The 19896-nt window shown below is 41.0% G+C and overlaps 2 protein-coding genes across 7 annotated transcripts in view; one reads left to right on the top strand and one right to left on the bottom strand.

The window, feature by feature from the left end:
- The window catches only part of LOC129741107 (rho guanine nucleotide exchange factor 7), an 86463-nt gene that overhangs the window by 1336 nt on the left and 65231 nt on the right, over window positions 1-19896 (top strand). The window lies entirely within an intron of this gene.
- On the bottom strand, window positions 1176-13190 carry LOC129741185 (uncharacterized). Its single transcript, XM_055732894.1, has 5 exons — window positions 12967-13190; window positions 7450-7530; window positions 7373-7392; window positions 4903-7220; window positions 1176-4850 (listed from the first exon to the last, which is right to left on the bottom strand). Exons 1-5 carry the CDS (start codon window positions 13188-13190, stop codon window positions 1176-1178), a joined length of 6318 nt encoding a protein of 2105 aa, XP_055588869.1.

Genomic DNA, 19896 nt, shown 5'->3' with positions numbered 1-19896 from the left:
CGGAAAATCAAACGGAAATCGCTAGCTAGAGTAGTATCAACAATCCCAATAAAATAAATATGCAGGTAAGTTCAAATATCGTTAGTTTTATGCCTGTACAAATTTTGAGCTCTATACTTTTTCTCATACCAGAGACAGCCAACTCAACTTTAAGTTTAAAAAAAAGCTATCGTGGTTTCCGCAATCCTTGAACCATTCTGGGAGTCACAGGTTATAATGAACAGTGTGAAGTGGACAAGATACATTACTGATGCCCTTCGCAGCATCGATTCCAGGCTGCTGCAGCGTGGGAGGAGACCGCTATCCACTATGACAACAAGGTCCGCTCTACAAGTGTTGAGAAATTCGAGGATCCGGATATTCAGTAGAGCGCATATCACCTACTTGGACCCAGACAACGTTCCTGAAAGTTAAACGTAAGTCAACTTTCTTTTGTGCTCTATTTTGAGGCGTGTGGCAAATTGACACAGAAAGAATTCCTCGAAATCAAGTGTCAATAATTACGCAACTCTGCAGAATAGTCATAAAATGGGAGAGCTGTTAGCGAGAGTCAAAAGTGCCGGGCGAACTGTGTTCGACAGTGTTTATTCCAATGAACAAAACGAAAAGATAACTTCAAATCTAAAAATACATAAAGGTTTTAGATAACATCTCAACTATACCTAACCTCACTTACAATCAGTCAACCGAACAAACTCTTGGCTTGACTTCCTCGCTAACCGGGTACAACGTTTCGGATCCTATTTTGAAATAACAATTTAGTACTGAGGAGGGAATAAACTAAACAAATCAGTTACCGTAATTCCACGAAATCGCCTTGTAGCGAACTATCCGAAACCCGCACTACAATAATGTGGTCCGATTGGACGTAAGGGAATCTGTCGTACCAAATACAGGTTAGGTGTTAAGATTGAAGAAGGATTTACAAAAGGTTTCGATTTACGGTTCCTAATTTGGCAATATAGACTACCTCGACCTCGATTCTACGGGGGACCACTTAAGCTTCACTTTCTCTTACTACCTGTCTATCAACTTTCAAACTTTCTAAATTTTCACTCTACTATTTTTTCCTCTTCCGAAACTATGAACCACGCGCTTTTTTCTTCCTACTATAATGATCTCTTCTTTTACTTCTTTCTCCTCTTGGTTTTTTCACGCTCATCGAGAACTGTCACTCATTGGGGTGTCGTCAGCTCCCGGTCTAATTGCCCTTGTGGCAACATCCTCCCCCCGGTGGAATCCGGCTGGGTTCCACGATCTTGTACCTCCAACACAGCCAGGCGCGATAGCGGCCGACGAAACGTCCCATCACTCGTCTGCACAATCGCCTGACGACACCTGCCGTCTGGATTCGTAATCACCTTCAGGACACGCCCTCTTTTCCATCCGTTCCGCCTACGATCCTCCACCAACACAACCAACTCGCCTGGTTCAACGGGCTTCACCTCGTCAAACCATTTCGTTCGCCTCGTCAGTGTCGGCAAATACTCGTTCGTCCAGCGCTTCCAAAAAGTATTCAGCTGTCTCTGCAGTAAATTCCAGGAATTCCCCAGCAACTTGTTGTCACACACATCTTCGGTAGGCGGCTGGCGGACACCGTCGGAACTCCCTAGCAGGAAGTGGTTGGGTGTCAGGGCTTCACTCTCAGCTGCATCCAACGGCAAGTAGGTTAAGGGGCGACTATTTACGATCGACTCGGCTTCGACCAGTAGTGTGTGCAGCTTCTCGTCATCAAGTCGCTCGTAGTATGCTTCAGCAAGCGCAGCCTTCACCGACCTCACCATCCGCTCCCAGGCACCTCCCATGTGTGGAGCGGCAGGTGGGATGAAGTGCCAAGAAGTATTCTGGTTGGTAAAGGTGGCCTCTAGACCGGCGTTGATCTGCTCACGGAGTACTCTTTCAGCCCCCTGGAAGTTCGTTCCGTTGTCGCTGTGGATTTCTGAAGGCGACCCTCGGCGGCTGATGAAGCGACGAACAGCGGCAACGCAGGATTCAGTTGATAGAGAAAAGACAATCTCCAAATGGACAGCACGTATGGTGAGGCAAGTGAACAAGGCCACCCACCTCTTGACACTGCTCCTTCCGATCTTGACTACCACTGGACCAAAGTAGTCTAGCCCGACAAAGGTAAACGGGCGAAACTGTGGCGACAATCTAGCTGCTGGTAGCGGCGCCATCCTCGGTACAATTGGCCTCGTCTTGTAAATTTTACACCACTGACAATTTTTTGCGACGTTCTTCACCAATGAGCGCAGCGCTGGGATCTGCACGCGTTGTCGCGCCTCGTTCACCACCGTCTCGTTGTTGCCGTGGTTGTATTTCCGGTGAAGTTCGTCGATGTACAGGTAGGTCAAGTGATGCCGTTTCGGCAGTATAACCGGAAACTTGACGTCCGCCGACACGTTCCGTGCTAATCCGATCCTTCCGTCGACCCTAAGAATTCCATAGTCGTCTAACATTGGCGAAAGACGATAGAGTTGACTTGACTTCTCCAGGGCTTTGCGATCTTTTTTAGGGCAACGTAGGTTTTGTTTGAGAGTAATGAGTTCGTCGGGAAAGCTCTCACTCTGCGCCAATCGGAACAATATTTGTTCTCCCTTTTGGAGTTCTGCTTTGGATAGACAGCCAAAATTTCGCCGTTCTTCAGGCAGCTTCAAGTTATTAATGTAGCGGTGCATAAAGGCTGTAACTCTCAAGATTCGGCACCATCGAGAAAACTCACGATAAGCTATTACGGGCTCTGGAAGCGGAACTTCTTTGTGGGAGTAACATGGCCTCAGTTCTTCTTCGGTAGTTGGTGAAGCTTTCCACACTGGCCATACTGCTTCAGGATGCACCAAAAAACTTGGCCCGTCGAACCAGCAACTCGTTTTGGCAAAATAAGGCCCGGAACCGTACTTCGTAGCCTCATCCGCTGGATTGTTCTTCGATGGAACCCATCTCCACTCCTTCCGAGTGGTAAGCTCCAAGATCTCGCAGATTCGGAACGATACAAATCTATTAAACTTTCGGGGATCTCCGTTGATCCAGCTCAGCGCTGTTCCGGAATCGGACCACAACACTCGCTTCTTGATCTGCAACGAATGTCCCTCGATGACACTTCGCATATGACGTGCACCTAACACACACGCTTGCAGCTCTAAGCGCGGTATCGACCACGCCTTCAGGGGTGCAACTTTGGACTTCGCGCCTACCAGCGCAACCTTTACTTCTCCGGCAGCGTTCGTTGAGCGAAAATACGTCACACAGGAATATGCAATCTCACTGGCGTCCACAAATGTGTGAACTTCGACCTCGTTGATCGCCTCTCGGAAATAGCATCGCTGGATGCCGATATCGTTGATGTGTTCAAGCATTTGGACCCATTTCAGCCACTGTTGGTGCGTTTCATCGTCCACCGGTTCGTCCCAACCGAGCTCTTTGCGCCAGGCTTCCTGGATAATGATCTTGCCAAAGATCAGATACGGTGCTAGAAGACCCAGTGGATCGAACATCGTCATCACACACCGGAGTATCTGTCGCTTCGTTGGTTTCTCCTGTGTAGTGATTAACTTCTCCATGTCTTCCCGCATCTTCGTTGGGAACCGCAGCTCATCGTGTTCCGTATCCCACAAAATACCAAGCACACGTTCGGAGTTTTCTCCCTTAGTTGGGCACATGTTCTTCACTGGATGTGCCTTGACCTCTCCAAGAAACTGCATGACCTCGTCGCTGTTCGAACAGAACTGACGAAGTTCGAAACCACCGTGTTGATGTATCGCCCTCACCTGGGACGTAACTTCTTTGGCCTCAGCCACGCTCCGAAAACTAGTCACATAGTCATCAACATAATGACCACTGATTGCTTCTTCGACGGCTGCAGGATACTTATCGGCGAACAGGCGGGCGTTGATATTCTTAACGTATTGGGCCGTCGCTGGTGAACTGGTCGACCCAAACGTTGCCACGTCCATGACGAAAACTTCTGGCTGCTGGTTCGGATAAGACCGCCACAGGAACCTTTGAGCGCTTCGATCAGCTTCACGAATCAGGATCTGGTGGTACATCTCCCGGTTGTCTCCACAAACTGCCACCGGATACTGGCGGAACCGAAATAATACAGCAGGCAAAGATGTCAACTGGTCGGGCCCTTTCAATAGCATCGCGTTTAAGGACACCCCGTCGACTTTGGCTGCAGCGTCCCAGATGAGCCGCACCTTACCGGGTTTCTTGGGATTGGTGACCGCGCCGAGGGGGAGGTACCATGTGCGTCGGGGGTCAGCCTGTTGCAGCTCATCCGGAGTCGCTCGATGGCAGTAGCCTTTCTGCTGATATTCCTCGATCTGACGCACTATGTTGTCCCGCATCGCCGGTTCTTTTCCCATTCTTCTTTCGAGACATTGGAGTCTTCTCAGACACATTGGATAGCTGTCTGGAAACTCTACGAAGTCGTACTTCCAAAACAGGCCGGACTCATAACGATCGCCCACTCTTTTTGTAGTCTCCTCCATAATTTTCGTTGCTCGAGTGTCTTCGTCACTCAGCACTGGCGTGAACACTTTCGATCCAACTTCGTCGAGCGTCAGATAAGTCTTCACTGCCTCGTCTAAAGATGAATCATGTTGACAGTCACAAATGTGATAACTGAATGTTGGCGTTGACTCGTCGCGCTTGCCACCGTACACACACCAGCCCAGGCGGGTGCGTACCGCAGTTGGATCTCCTACTTCGCCCTCTCGCGCCTTGAGCGGAACCACCAAACGTAGATTGTCAACTCCTATGAGAAGTTGCGGACTGGCATTCTCGTAACCATCCACCGGAATTCCTCGAAGATGACTAAAACGTGACTTGAGTTCTTCGAACGGCAAACTCTGTGTTGGTAAGTGCAGGGAATTGGTTGTTCCGACGTTTGAAACCTTGTACCTTTGATTTATTGATGCCGGAAATCTCGAACGTCACTCGTTTCGAATCGTTCTCGATCCGCGTCACATTGGATGTCCACTGCAAGCACAACGGGTGGGAGTGCCCGTTTAGTTGAAGTTTTTCTGCCAGACTCTTTTCCAGCATTGTTATCGAAGACCCTTCGTCGATGAAGGCAAAGGCATCGACGGATAAACTACCGTTGTGGAGCGTGATTGGAATAACACGGTACAGTAATGATGAAAACGACGACTGGTGAACGTGATGCACAACGTAGTTCGATATCGGATTCGGACCAGAGCTGTAGGATGCCTTTGGTTTCTCCGTCGAATGAAGAAGTGCGTGATGACGCGCATCGCATCCATCCACGCCGCAGCGAGTGTTGTTTCTACACGAACGAGTCCCATGACTGTACAAGCACGTTTTACAAAGTCCCAAATTCTGTATACGAAGCCATCTGTCGTCGACGGTCATCTTCTGGAACGATCGACATTCTCTGGACTTATGCCCCTCTTTCTGGCACACGGCACAAGTCAAAACTCGTTTCCTAAACTCCGCTGCATCTTGGCAGCTACTCCGCTCCTTCGGCTTCTCAAACTTTCCCGCGACGTCAATGTGCACAAAACTCCGGTCCGGCTTGGATCTTTCAGGCTTCGACTGCCTGGCTTTCGATTCGCCGGTGTACGACGTCACGGCGTATGCATCGTCGACAGTTTCATCCATGAAGGTCCCGAACGTTCGTAAGTCCACGGCCTCGACCGTTCTGATGTATCTTCCCCAAAGCATTTGGTATTCGGTCGGGAGCTTTCTCACCAACTCCTTTAGCAGCGAGGGATTGTTCAGATGATCGTTCAAATCCGCGGCCTCCAAGTGTTCGCAGAGACCCTGCACTTGTGTCCCGAAGTCGATGATAGTGTTGAGTCTATCAGCCTTCGGCGGGGGTGTGGATCTAACCTTCTCAATTAAGGTCTCGATGATCAAATCCGGTCGACCGTAACGCTTCTCCAGCATTTTGATGGCTGCTGGCACGGATCCCGGATGTATAAGCCTGTTACGAACCGACTCCCATGCCGAACCCTTCAGGCATCGTTGAAGGCGAATCATGTTCTCGCCGTTGTTGAAACCACAGGCTTCTGTGGTGTACTGGTAGTGGCTAATAAAAACAGGCCAGTCGGCGGGATTTCCGGAAAACGTTGGCAAATCCCCCGAGAAGACTTGGCGCGCTGTACGCTGCTCTTGAGTTGGCCCAAGTGGCCTCGGATTGCCTGGAACTCCGCTATCAATTTGCCTCGTTGATTGTGGCGGCAACAGCTGCCGTCTCTGCGGCACTTGCACTGGCTCCTCGACAGTTAACGATGTCGGAATAGCCTCAGGTCTGAACATCAGTTCCGGCGCAACACATTCCGGTTCTATTGTTGGCTGCCTTCTATCCGCTTGCATGGATGGCTTCTGCTGACTGGGTTGGGCAACAACACGCTTGCTCTTCGGAATCGTTCCTGTCGGATGTGTAGGACCATCACCCAATGCTTCCGGAAATGGTTTCGGAAGTCGGATTGATTCTTCCGGCCAAGCTCGAGCACCTTTCAATCCCCGCTGACACAGTTGGAGCTGATTCTCAAGCTCGCTTAACTTATCTGCTGACGGCTGCTGGTGCTGCTGACAGTCGCGCAGCTGTTGTTGCAATTTCCTGATTGCGTCTGCAATTAGCTCTCGCCGTTCTGGAAATTCATTCGCTGCTTCTTCCGGAAGTGGTAATCTTGCTGACGATTCTCGGAGGATTGTTCCTCTCTCTGCGCCCAATAATTCGGGGCCAGCTTGGCTCGCTACCCACTCCGTCACACGCTCAGACTTTTCGGCAGGGTTCGCATGCTGCCGAGAATGAACACTATGTTGTTCATATTCCTCTTCCATGAGGGATTCCTCGATGATCCGGTAGCGCTCCTTAACATAGGCCTTTTCGATCCTTTTCTCGATCTCCTTTTCTTCCTCCAGGCGCTTTAGCTCCAAATTGAGCTTTGCTTTTCGGACGGAAGATGAAGTCCGCGCTGACATCGTTTTCGTCGGAAGAGGAAGGCACTTGCTGCAAGTCCATGGCCTATTTGAAACGCCAGCGCTAACACCAGCGCATGAAAGATGCCACCAGCCATTGCACTGATCACAGGCCACCATATTGTCCGCTGAATCCGGACGATCGCAGGCAACACAACTGCTCAAGTTGTCCTGATTGGTGGTGTTGAAATCATCCTCGCTCGATGAGTGAACCGTCGCCATCGGATGATTATTTGAAGAATTGTTAGCGAGAGTCAAAAGTGCCGGGCGAACTGTGTTCGACAGTGTTTATTCCAATGAACAAAACGAAAAGATAACTTCAAATCTAAAAATACATAAAGGTTTTAGATAACATCTCAACTAAACCTAACCTCACTTACAATCAGTCAACCGAACAAACTCTTGGCTTGACTTACTCGCTAACCGGGTACAACGTTTCGGATCCTATTTTGAAATAACAATTTAGTACTGAGGAGGGAATAAACTAAACAAATCAGTTACCGTAATTCCACGAAATCGTCTTGTAGCGAACTATCCGAAACCCGCACTACAATAATGTGGTCCGATTGGACGTAAGGGAATCTGTCGTACCAAATACAGGTTAGGTGTTAAGATTGAAGAAGGATTTACAAAAGGTTTCGACTTACGGTTCCTAATTTGGCAATATAGACTACCTCGACCTCGATTCTACGGGGGACCACTTAAGCTTCACTTTCTCTTACTACCTGTCTATCAACTTTCAAACTTTCTAAATTTTCACTCTACTATTTTTTCCTCTTCCGAAACTATGAACCACGCGCTTTTTTCTTCCTACTATAATGATCTCTTCTTTTACTTCTTTCTCCTCTTGGTTTTTTCACGCTCATCGAGAACTGTCACTCATTGGGGTGTCGTCAGCTCCCGGTCTAATTGCCCTTGTGGCAACAAGAGCTTTAGTAGTTTAAGCTAATTATCAAGAATTGGCGAAGCTTAAAACAAATTTAATCCAGTTTTCAAAGAAATTTGCAAAACGGCGTTTCCACCATATGTATAATGCGAAAGGTCGTAAGAGCATTTTTACTAGCACAAATGAATCTATGCCTGAATTGAATACAGTAGCTCTTTTCTTAACTATTCTTGAAACGCAAACCGAATTTTCAGATAATTTTGAGCGATATGTTTAATACAGGAATTAAAAATGTGTTACAAAACTTCAACAACGATTTTCTCGAATCTAGTCAAGTGGTTCATACGACTTAATCAAAAAAAACTCTAGATTTATTTTATCGATGCTGGCGTTCGTAAATTACAAACAAGCGTATGCAAAAGCATTGGAAACTGATTTGACATCTACCAAACAAATCGATCGACCCCAAAAAATCAATTTACGAACGCGCCGTTACCAATGAGTCAGCGTTCAAATGGTTGAAAGTTTAGAAAACTTTCAAATTTAAATCTTTCGAATTACAGTACTTGCTCGTTTATCGGGGCATTTATAATCGGAAAAGCTTGGTAATCGAATGTTTCTTTAGGGCTAAGGCAATCCCAATTGGGTACTCTATACATAAACATTTTCTTCAAAAATGTTCCACTTTTCAAAAAAATTTCCTTCATTGGACGATTTCTTCATTTGGTCAAATAATGGTTAAAACTTTTGCTCGAGGCTAGTTGCTTAGCAATATTGCCAGACAGTCGTTTGTTTTAAACATTTCTAGAGATTGTTTTGATTAGGTCGTATAAGCCAAATCGCTGTCGAAATTTTAAAACACATTTTAAATTTAAGTACAGTATTAATCGCAGCGAACTAAATTGGAGAAGACAAAGAGCAGCACTGCTGTGAATGGTGTTACTCCTCGTAAGAGGAGGAAAAAACATGGATTTTAGTGTTAAAGTTATTAATTTTATTTACGTTTTCTTTGTTAAATCGATGTGTAGTTTGGAAAAGAATTGAGAAGTAATAAAATTTTAGTGGAAAGTGCAATTCATGAGCCAAAAATTTGGTTTTAAAATTCGTATGGTGATTTGTTTTCTTTGCCAACTCGCAAAATGGCCGGCGAAGTGCTTGCAGTAAACAAGTGCCAGTTTTCGGATGAAGATAGAGCTGTTATGCATATTCGAAAGCTTAAAACCAATTTCAAACAGAGATGGCGCAGCTACAGCTTTTTTGAAGAAAGCTCATTGTGTGTTACTAGTTCATGAAAAATTGTAACGCTTTTATCGTTTTGTGATGACGTCGAATCCGGCAACCTTTAACTCCGTTACGTTATGACGAATACAACTGGATACCGTAGCCTACAGGAAAAGAAGAATTATTTTCCACAGAAACCAAGATAAGTATTTGTTTTATCTTTAATTTAAACCTCAATTCTCTTTTAAATTGCTAAAATTTGCTAAGCTGAAATTAAATGATTACGGTTCAAAAAATTTAGTTGGCTTGCAACGATTCTGTTCGCCGGTTTGTTGTCTCTTTATGTTCGATCCGTTTTCGTTTTTTTCTGGGACAGACAACAAGAAACAATCCCACAGTCATTTAAAGCTTATGATTCGTATGTTTATAATTGACTGTTTGCCAGCTGTAATTGTAGAATTCGTTAGGAAACTACTGTTTGAATACGAAAGTGTCGCGACGAGTGTGCAATCATAACACAATACAATTTTAATGTTTTTCGGTATCCTTTTCATGATTAATTCAACATTGTGGTTAAGATTTGTAGCTTAAATTTTATTCTTTTTAACGACGATAATTTAATCTAGAATAGAATCTTTAGAAAAACAAAAAAAAATATCAATATGTCTATTTTTTCAAACAGGAAGATATAACGCGCCCGTGCTAAGTACATTATACGTGTATGACAATGCCACATTAGAACGTATTTGCAAAAAAAAACGCGATGTACTCGATAGTGTGCGGCGCGACGATCATTAAATATTTAACTTTGCTTTGATCACATCCCTTCCCAAAGGGAATCCAGATCTTATTTACCTTCCCCACTAACAAACCACCCTTCCTGAGACGACCGTGGAGATTTAGAGGTGTATTCGGTCTCTAGTAGCAACGGAAGTCGAACTAACAATCCTTCCCTTTCCCCGATGAACCGTAAGGACGTGGCCGGCGCCGTTATTGACCACATAAGATAAGGAACCTTCGAAACGTGTAGATAGAAAATGGTAAGCTAATCCCAAGCCCCATTTATTTGGATCTATGTACAATTTTGACGGTTCTTGTCAATCACGGAGTAGCAACTACTGAAATGTACGGTTTATCTAAGCTCAAGCTCAAGCTCAAGTATTAATCGCAGCGAACTAAATTGGACTGCGCACTCATGACTGCGAAATTTGTGCGAACTTGTACATTACACTCAGAAACGAAACAACCCAAAATTAAGAACGGCAAGGCATCAAAACAAAGTTCGTCTGACGTTCTTAATTTTGGGTTGCTGTCAACACCCCAAAAACAAAGTTCGCAGCTTGAACTGACTGCCCCAAAATTTTATCGTTCGGAAATTGTTTCGTTTGTTGTCGCCATGCTGTTTATATTTGTTGGAAGTCAATTGTGATCAATTTTCTTCAAGGAAAATTTGGTGAAAAATCGTAAGTACTTCTTAAAACATAAATTATTAGTCATTTTATAAGTCATGTGTGATAATCAAAACACTATATTTTTATTTTTAGCACTATCAAATGAAAAAAAAATCATTAACTTGGAGGAATATGGACTCACAAATTAAACGGGGAACCAATGAAAAGGTGAGATGACAGCAAGAAAGATTACCTTATTGAAAATAGATTTTTGACTATAGAGTTAATTTTAAAGTTTACTATTATCGTTTTAAATTATTTCCAAAATTTTATTACATTAATTATTGGAAATTGCCTTCTTTTACACTTCAAGATGTCCTCTGAATATTAATTTTTTTTTGTTTTCTTTTTTTTCATTACAGAGCTTGAATTGCGGCACCACGAGTATAATAAATAGCAACCGAATATAACAACACATCTAATTTAAAATTAATTTAAAAATAAAAATCGTTACCAACACCGCTTTTGTTTTTTTAATTATTATATGTCCATTTTAAATGCTATGATAATAAAATTAATATCGTTTTCTCGTCAAAATGGCTTTCTCGATTATGGGGTGTGCGAAAGAGCTCGATTCTCAAGTTTGGGAAAACACCTCCAAACTTATTTTCGTCGGGAGTCAGTTTCATCCGATTTTGCGGCATTTCAACTTAGTTTTGGGTTAGGATGGCCTAGAGTGTTCGTGCGACCTGTCAAATCAGTGTAAAATCTGTCGGAGTTCTACACGCTCATCTCTTTTCAGTCAACCTTTGTACGGATAACTGCGACTGCAAAACATTGCACGAAATCCAATTTTCAACGAAAGAGATAATAAATTCACCTTGAATTTGGCAAAACTAAAAATTAAAGTAGAAAAATGTATTTTTATTGTCTCCAATAAATAATTATTAATGTCTTCAGTAGTGGAATCGTTTTGTATCATTAAATTTTATTCATAAGATGTTATTCTCTGTAAGTTTAATAAACACAAAGGATCGATTTAAGTTCAAATAATTCTCCTGTATAGCAATTTTAAGATTTTTCTTGGAAGTGAATCCTGTAAAATATCAATTTGATAGTTTTCATTCAATTAAAGTGAATTTATTTTATTTAAATGGTGTTCCATCTCACGACATTACCTGATGGACAATATTCCTCCAATTCACTCGGTCTCCAACTTCAAGTGACTTATTAAGTTTCAATGGAAATTTAACAGTAGTTATCTTTTATGTCGATTTTGAAAAATAATTCAAAGAAATAATCCAGGCGTACTGGGTTCGATTCCCGGTATTGGCAAGAAAAACCAAATCCCATAAGTTGCCTAAAGGTAAGATGTGTTTAATTTATTGGAGCTTTAAATAGTTGTTAATAGGTAAATTTTAGCTAAAAAATCATTGTACAATCTATCGGATTTTATCATTCCGTTTATTGAATTTTTTAATACTTCGTATCAATCTTTTTAGAATGAAAGCTATTAGATCAGTCCAATAAATTTTATAGTCCTGTGTGGTTACTCCCTATGACCCCGATAATTGCAGAAACACCTACTACCACTGTAATAAAAAATATTTCGAGGCTGAAAATTTTTCCAACCATGAGAGATACGTTTCTGAACTTACCTAGGAACAGCAACGAAGAAGTTTAACTTGTTTAAGCACTCTCACAAACCATTTCCGTACACATTTTCCAACTTTTGGACGCTTTCTGCGCAAATGCATACTGTCGTAAAAACCATTTCGCCGAAAAGTGTTTTAGCGACTTTTGGTGGCAATTCTGTGCAGTGCAAAACGTTAAAACCAAATCGCACGCAAAAATAATTGAGTCATTATTCGTCTTAAATTCAAATCAATTTTTAAAAGTTATTTATTGTTCGAATAAATAATAACAATAAACAATAACTAATCTTTTTTAAATTGGTTCATACGACCTAATCAAAACGAACTCTAGATTTTTTCTTTTCATTTTATGAAGAGATTAATCACCGTAATGTATGTTTGTTATTTCATTTATTGGCTTTATCGGTGAAAAGTGATTTCCTTTCTAGTAGGGACCAGGGAAGCAAATCTAGCCGAACTGGTATTGATAACTGGTTTATTATTTGTTTACCACTTAACGAGAAATAACGGGTGTTAAATAAAAAATGAGAATTTTTTCACATATAAAAAAATTGTTATTTTTTTCATCGATTTCAGTATTTTTTATAAATAACATAATGTATTTTCTTCAAAAAAATTTCAGTGAATGTTTGAGTAAGGGCCGTGGTCTGATGTTCGACGCAACTTTGTCGCGATGCTTTCACAAGAACGTTGTACGGCACTTACGTCCATTTTCCGGATACAATTCCGGATTCTTGTAGTCAGTTGCTTCGTGTCCTTGGCCCTCCAATTGTTTTTATACACTAGGACACTGAGTGAGCCAAAGAAATCCTCTATTGGGCGGCACTGGGGCAAGTTTGTTGGGTTACGATCTTTCGGCACGAACGGTATCTTTTTCTCCTCAAGGTACGCCAGCGTCTTCTTGGCGTAATGGGAAGACGCCTTGTCCGGCCAGAAGACGTACTTCCCATCCGCATGATGCTCGTTCAGGAACGGCATCAGGATTTTATCGAGGCACTCTTCTTGATAGATTTGTTGGTTGATAGCCAGACCGCTCGGCTTAAACCAAGACTTTGAAATGCCCCGGTCGGAAATGGCGATGTACAACATAACCTTTTTTTTCAAACTTGTGCTTGAACTTGTATTTCACTTCAGGCGGTGTGGATGACTTGTCGCTGGAGTAGTAATTATCATTTCCTGGAATATGCGTTTTGAACAGCGGAAAATAGCTTTCGTCATCCAGAACGAATGACGTCCCGCGGTATTTTTTGGTCATCCACCGACACTGTGATTTAACCGTCTCAATCTGCTCCTCCGTGTACTCCGGCGACCTCGTCTTCTTCCTGCAGACTATTCCTTCCATCTTGAGGGTACGATAGATCAATACGTGGGAGCAGCCATATTTCCGACCGGCGTCACGCATGCTGGTTGCGTCCTTGTTGTCAAACAGCTTCTTTAACGATGTCTTACTCTGCTTTGTCATTATCGTCACCGGACGACCACTTCCGACCTTTCGCTCTACGTTCAGGGAACCCAGGATACGATATACCGTACTGACAGGTACATTTTTTTCCTTAAAATGTGCCACCGTGAACTTTTTTCCTTGCTAGAAATGCGTTTCGTAGAACCGTACAATGCGTTCGCGGAGCGCGTGCTGTTTCGACGCCATCTTTGCTTTGACTAAATTCAAACTAGCAAAACCAAATACGCCTACTGTTTCTAGGGAGCCCAAAGAGCAATTTTCTTGGAGAAAGAAAATTTTACGCTCTTTATTTAAGTTACTGAAAGGTATTGAAAACATTCTCATTTTTTATTTAACACCCGTTATGAGAACGCGATGACTTCTCATCCGTTTCCAATGACGATCGAGATAACTCGTCAGAAATTATTTTCTCTCAGTCAGTTCTAGTTCTGAGCAACGTTGCCAGATTGAAAACCGCTCAAGCCCGTAGATTTGACGAAAATCGAAAAATGTACTGATTTTGGCAAAATGTATGTAGCTTCATGGCTGTTCGGACGAGGAAATAAAAAAACCGCTTTTGAAGCAACTTTGATTGTAGCAGTGCAACAGCAGTACACAGCAAGAAAAATTCGTGTTAATTTAGATCGAAAACGATGCACGAAAACGGAACATCGATTTTGATGTAAATTCTATCACGGTGTATTTTTTTCGAGGATGTAATTTTTGAGGCGTGTAAATTTAGATCGAAATCAATGCACGAGATTGGATCACAAAAGCCATCGTGTAAAAATACACAGGCATGTAAATTTTAAAATTTATTATCGTAAATAATGATATTTTTTCTAAATATTAAGGTTTTTGCTTTTGTCTTGAATAAATACGCCGCATGTATCATTTTTAATTCACATTTATTTACAAAACTGAACATAAAAATCATTCGGAAAGCGTCAGGCTGATATTGTTGTTGCATCCGATGATTCCCAGCACGGGGATGTTTTTCGAATCAGCATGATCAGCATCCTCGAATGGTTCCGGAAATCATAATTTTTCGGTCAGCATCCTGCACACTCGAATTGTTCTGACAAAAGTTTCTCCGGATAATCACTGGCTGGATATCAGCCGCTGCGAAAAATCTGACCTTGCTGTTATGGAGAGAAAACTTATCAGTTTCAACCATATTCTTTATTTCACGTCTCATAAACTTACTACTTTAAAGACTCTTTAAGTGTTCCTGTAGCTACGCCTTTGAATGACTCGTTTCCGAATAATTTTCCGACTTGTTTACTTTGTGCCCGACGCGCAAACTAACTTGAAATATAAAAAGGCACAATTTAAATATTTGCATTCAATTTTAAATCAAACAGATATAATTTTACACTGTTTGTGATATAAATTTTGTTGACCGGTTGATTTTTGCATGATGCAGTGTAAAATTAAATCAAAACAGTTTATTTCTATTCAATTTTAGAAAATAGAATAATATTACATCGAAAGAAGTTTAAAATTACATCTTTTTGTAATTACACTCAAGAAAAAATAGATCACTCGTGTTTTAGATTCCGTGTACTTTTAGAAATTTTTTGCTGTGTAGTAGTAGAGCATTAGAAGCTCAAACTAAAAAGATCGAATTTATTAGTTAGACGAAAGTTTAGATAAATTTTACCACTTACAACAAATGGTTTTCCTCCTTGGATTTGGCCGAACAATCTTGGTTCAATTGGCCTTCTACTAGGCTCGCCTAAAGGTATAAAATTCTTTATAAATAACAGTTGAGCTAACAAGAAATTATCTTGATTTACGATCTAAACGACTTCCGGATCTATAAAACCACGAGTATTAAAGGGTTTCTTCCCCAGCTTTTTGCCCGAACAATGTGGCACAGTTAGCCTTCTGCTACGCTCGCCTAAATACAATTTTGATAATAAAAATGACTCAATAACAATATTTCGTATTACTTACGATACAGTAGCGAAAATATAACTGCTTCACACGAAAACCTCACTTATTCGCGACTAAAAAATTCTAATTTTATATTAGCGCTTCGGAAAAACAATTTTACTAACGTTCTCTTCGACTAGTGAAAAAACGTTGTCATATACCAACCGTCGATTCTGTCACTTTGACAAATGCGGCAGAACTTCGCCGCGCTCACTGGTTCGGCGGCGTCGCTGTTCGGTCGAAGGATGCCAGCGGTGACAACAATGGCATTTTTTATCCCTTGATCTTTTTTTCGCTGGCAAGGCTGGTTCTGAGAATATTCTCCGACAAAATTGGAAGCAAGCAAGAAAACAAACGCACAGAGATTGCTTTTCCAGCTATTTGCGTACATTCTGACACTCCGCGCCAGGGTTGCCAACATTTTTTTTTTAATTCAGAGAACTGGTGAAATAAAAATCAGGCATTTTCACTCTAATATGTGTTGCACGCCTACTTGGTTGAATAATTCTACTGAATCAAAGCAATCGAAAGATTCACTTTTTTAAATGAGGATCAAATGCAATCTTTCGATTGCTTTGATTCAGCCACATTATCACTTTTTAACTTCAGCAATAGTACCTAATCCAGTTCCTTACTACCCATTTTTCATCACATTCGCATAAATCAAGCATATTTTCAAAATCAGGGATTTTCAATTGCTTATCAGGTTGTCAGGCTGAGCCTCGAAAAATCAGGCAAATCCTCAAAAATCAGGCACTTTGGCATCTCTGCTCCGCGCTCTTAAATTCATACAAAATGGTGAGAAATTTTCAAGGGATTGCAGTGGAGAGAGAATTCTTTGCATTTGGAAAGGTAATGATCAAAATTCCACAACTGCTTAACAAATCGTAGCAATTTGCAACAATTAGCACATTTTCACTCTCTCTGAGCACCGGTTTCCCTCATTTTAACTGAAACCTTCTAATTCCCTCTAACAAATTGCAACAAATTATAACAAATTCAATCATTGGCTGCAAAATTTGTTCGATCATTGACGATGATTCTCCATTTATCTCAGTCCCCTGGAAATTTTCTTCGTCCGGGAGCGAGGACTTATCCCTCACGTTAAAAGATATGATACATTTGAATCGGAATGCACAACTTATCGAGAGCAAAATGGAAATTGATTAGCACTGGTATAGTGTTCTCGCGGATGAAAATCTCTCTCACGGGTGTTTTGATCGAAAAATTTTATCGGAGGATAACAATTTTTGAATTCGGAGCATCTTAAGATTATGAAATTTAGAAGAAATAAAAGATGGTGAAAATGATGGGGGAAGAATTTATTCAGAAGCATTATCATCACGTATCAAATTTTCGTTCAGCACGGGCCAACTACTATGAAGTGGTAGATACAGATAGAGTTGAATCCACATTAGTAGGCCAAGCGTGGTTCGCCCCACAAGAGGAAATCTTGCAATGCGAACGAACACTTCAATAAAAATACTACAATTCATCAGAATATTTCGAGTGGATATTTCTAATTCAACAAAAAGTACAGGAATTTAAAAGTTTTGATAGCAAGTGGGTACATATTTTGTTCAGTACCGTATATCGCTCCAAAATAAAAAAAAACCATATGTTTACGGCACGTGTTTATCACCAATAAGGTATGGAGTTATCAATAACTATATGTATTCTTGAGGTTGAAATTGATAGAAAAATTAGGAAGAACTCCTTTCAATTAAATTAGCTTCAGATGTTGAAGGAATATGTAGTTATTACACTCTGTTGCACTTCTTCGTGGTGTGCCAAATTTAGTCTGTCTGTGTCTGTGTATTATGTGTATAGCACCAAACCGAATAGCGACAGTAGGATTAGCGACGCTTTTTTACTAGCGAAATTTCTGTCATTCGCAGGTTTGTTTTTCTTTTTCAGTCCAGTAGGCGATTTCGATGTAGTACTCGAACAATGTTTATGTAATTTATTGTATATTTTCCTTAGGGCATCAATCGCATGCTCCAGGTCTCCTAGGAAACTTGCGGTGCGTCGTTTGTATTTTCAACGTCGCGACGTATGCGACGTGTCGCTAGTAGGCAAAGCTGCTATGATATTAGCGCTCATATTTTGGATTTTTTCTGAATGCATAATAAATAATGCAAACTCAACCGTACGTTTAATTCTCTGAAATGTTATGTACGTTGTTGCCGACAACGAGATTTGATCATAGCAGGCAGTGACAGATTTGAATAAAATTTTCACTTGTACGTCAGAGAGAAGAAAATTCACACGTGTTTTTTGCTCGTTCAAATAAATCAAGGAGTTCTTTTGTAAAATACTGCTTTTCCAATCACGGTCCGAAATTTAAACTTACCTCAGCGGAAACGTCCGGAAGCGACAGATTGCTCGGCCAGTAGAGTCCGAGGTTTTAATATTTGGTCCTTCCCACCGGCAGGTAAACCCCGTTAGATTACTCGGTCAGTAGAGTCCGAGGTTTTAATATACGTTTATAAACTTGTGAATATTGTTTCTTTTCAAATCGTGTTCCTGCAAAATGCGTGCAAAATGTTTATTCTGAAATTTTGCCGTGTAAAGACTCTAGTATTTCATCGTGGTTGCTGAACAGTAAGTGTTGTAATCTTTGGCTGGGAATGTGTATTTTTTTTCGTTAAGAAAAATAACTTTGCTATCAATACTAAAATATTTTTTTCAAAAAGTTTTTGTCAGCACTTTTATCCTCAACGCTATCCCAGTGAAACTATTTTGTTGCATATTGATCTAATTTGAGAAAATATTATATCCAAATTTACGATATCCATCAACGATGCGGCCCAATTTTCTCTGCTTCCATGCGATTTGAACTGACAAAATACATTCCACGAAATAACAAACAAACCCTAGTTCTAAATAGTACACAAATATCACTGAAAATGTAGGTAAATAAATAAATGTACACACGCGAAACTAAATGGTGCGCGGCATGTGTTTTGCGTTTTTTTGCTTTGGTTTGGTTTGGTTTGGTTTGAACGACCCTGAGAAGTACACGATGCGATCCTACGATCGGCATGGCGGTTGGCGTTTTCCCGAGATGAGATGCATCTCGTGTGTTTTAAATCTAAACGTAATAATAATGCTACACAGGCCTAAACAAACCGAAAATCGTGTTTAGCTGAGCTGCTCCCAACTATCACAGGCGTTCGAGTGTGATTTGTATTTTCTCAGTGATTCTTGTTTTTCTTAGTTTGCCATTTTAAATGTACACATATCTATGTACATATGTATCTATCAACTAACCACCAAACCATATCCCATTAGGAAATAGTTTACATCCCGGGGCTTGACCTTTCCCATTCGGGTATGTTTTCAATTAAATTTGGATGTGAGGTTTCCGTTTGTCGTTTTCTCTGCTACAATTCATTGAGAATATTGTTCGTAGTCATAGTCATTGTTCTAGACAGCCTAATGTAATAACGAAGGGATAAATTTCCATTCAGTAATTTATGGCTGTGGATGATTTTTTTTAATTTAAAAACTTCATGGTAGTTTGCTATAGGGCTTTTGCTACACACACATACAAGAGGTCTGTTGGGCACACATCAATGGTTTTTATATGCGAAAAAAGGGAAAATTTTGCTAAAATGTTGTTTTAAACTTAAATGAATGCGCCTTTTCTTAAAAAAAAGTGCCAATAAGCAAATTTCTAATCATTTGCTAACAAGTTGAATCAATTCGGTGAATATTTGATTGAGTAGCAGTGCAGAAACTAGCAGAACAAAATGGAAAAACATGACTGTTATGTTTGAAAGATACATTCAATGGTTCCCCCAGATCTTTTGTTAAAGTTTTCGGGTATATCTCTTAGAATTTCGAACCCGGGAGATGATGCTAAGTGTTTTCGTTGCGAAATTTATAAAGATCTTTAGCAATTTTTCCTCTGCATCCTCAGGAAACAGTCGTATCATACACAGAATCTTATTTTTTTCAAAGCACCTCACTCGAAATCAGAAAACAAATTTGCGAACAAATAAACAAATGCACTGGCTTCTTTAAAATGTGCTGCTTATTGAAAAACTTCCGATAGTTTTCATAAATAAATTCGAAAACTAACTTTCTTCCTTGGAATCGTATTCATTTTGCATTAAGCTGTCACTTTTGTTTGCCCAATGGCTTACTAATACTAATGCACTGTGCAAATGCCCTATTTAGGTGGCATGTTATAGATACATTAGGGTGGCAGCCAAATGGGTCATGTCGAATTTTGCAAACCGACTATATACATTTTGTGGATTGCTCCCAAAAAACTGATTGTGCAAAATTTCAGCTCAATCGCACTTGATTAAGAGGTGCCTTAACCTTCTCGATGTTTTGTTTTTTTACCCTCAAAAATCACCAAAAGGGGACCAAAGGAAAATCGGAAAATCGAAATTTTTATTTTTA

Source organism: Uranotaenia lowii, chromosome 2 (genome assembly GCF_029784155.1).
Source record: "Uranotaenia lowii strain MFRU-FL chromosome 2, ASM2978415v1, whole genome shotgun sequence".
Lineage (NCBI taxonomy): Eukaryota > Metazoa > Arthropoda > Insecta > Diptera > Culicidae > Uranotaenia > Uranotaenia lowii.
The sequence above is the reverse complement of the archived record's forward strand: the minus strand, read 5'-3'. Positions and strand labels throughout refer to the sequence as shown.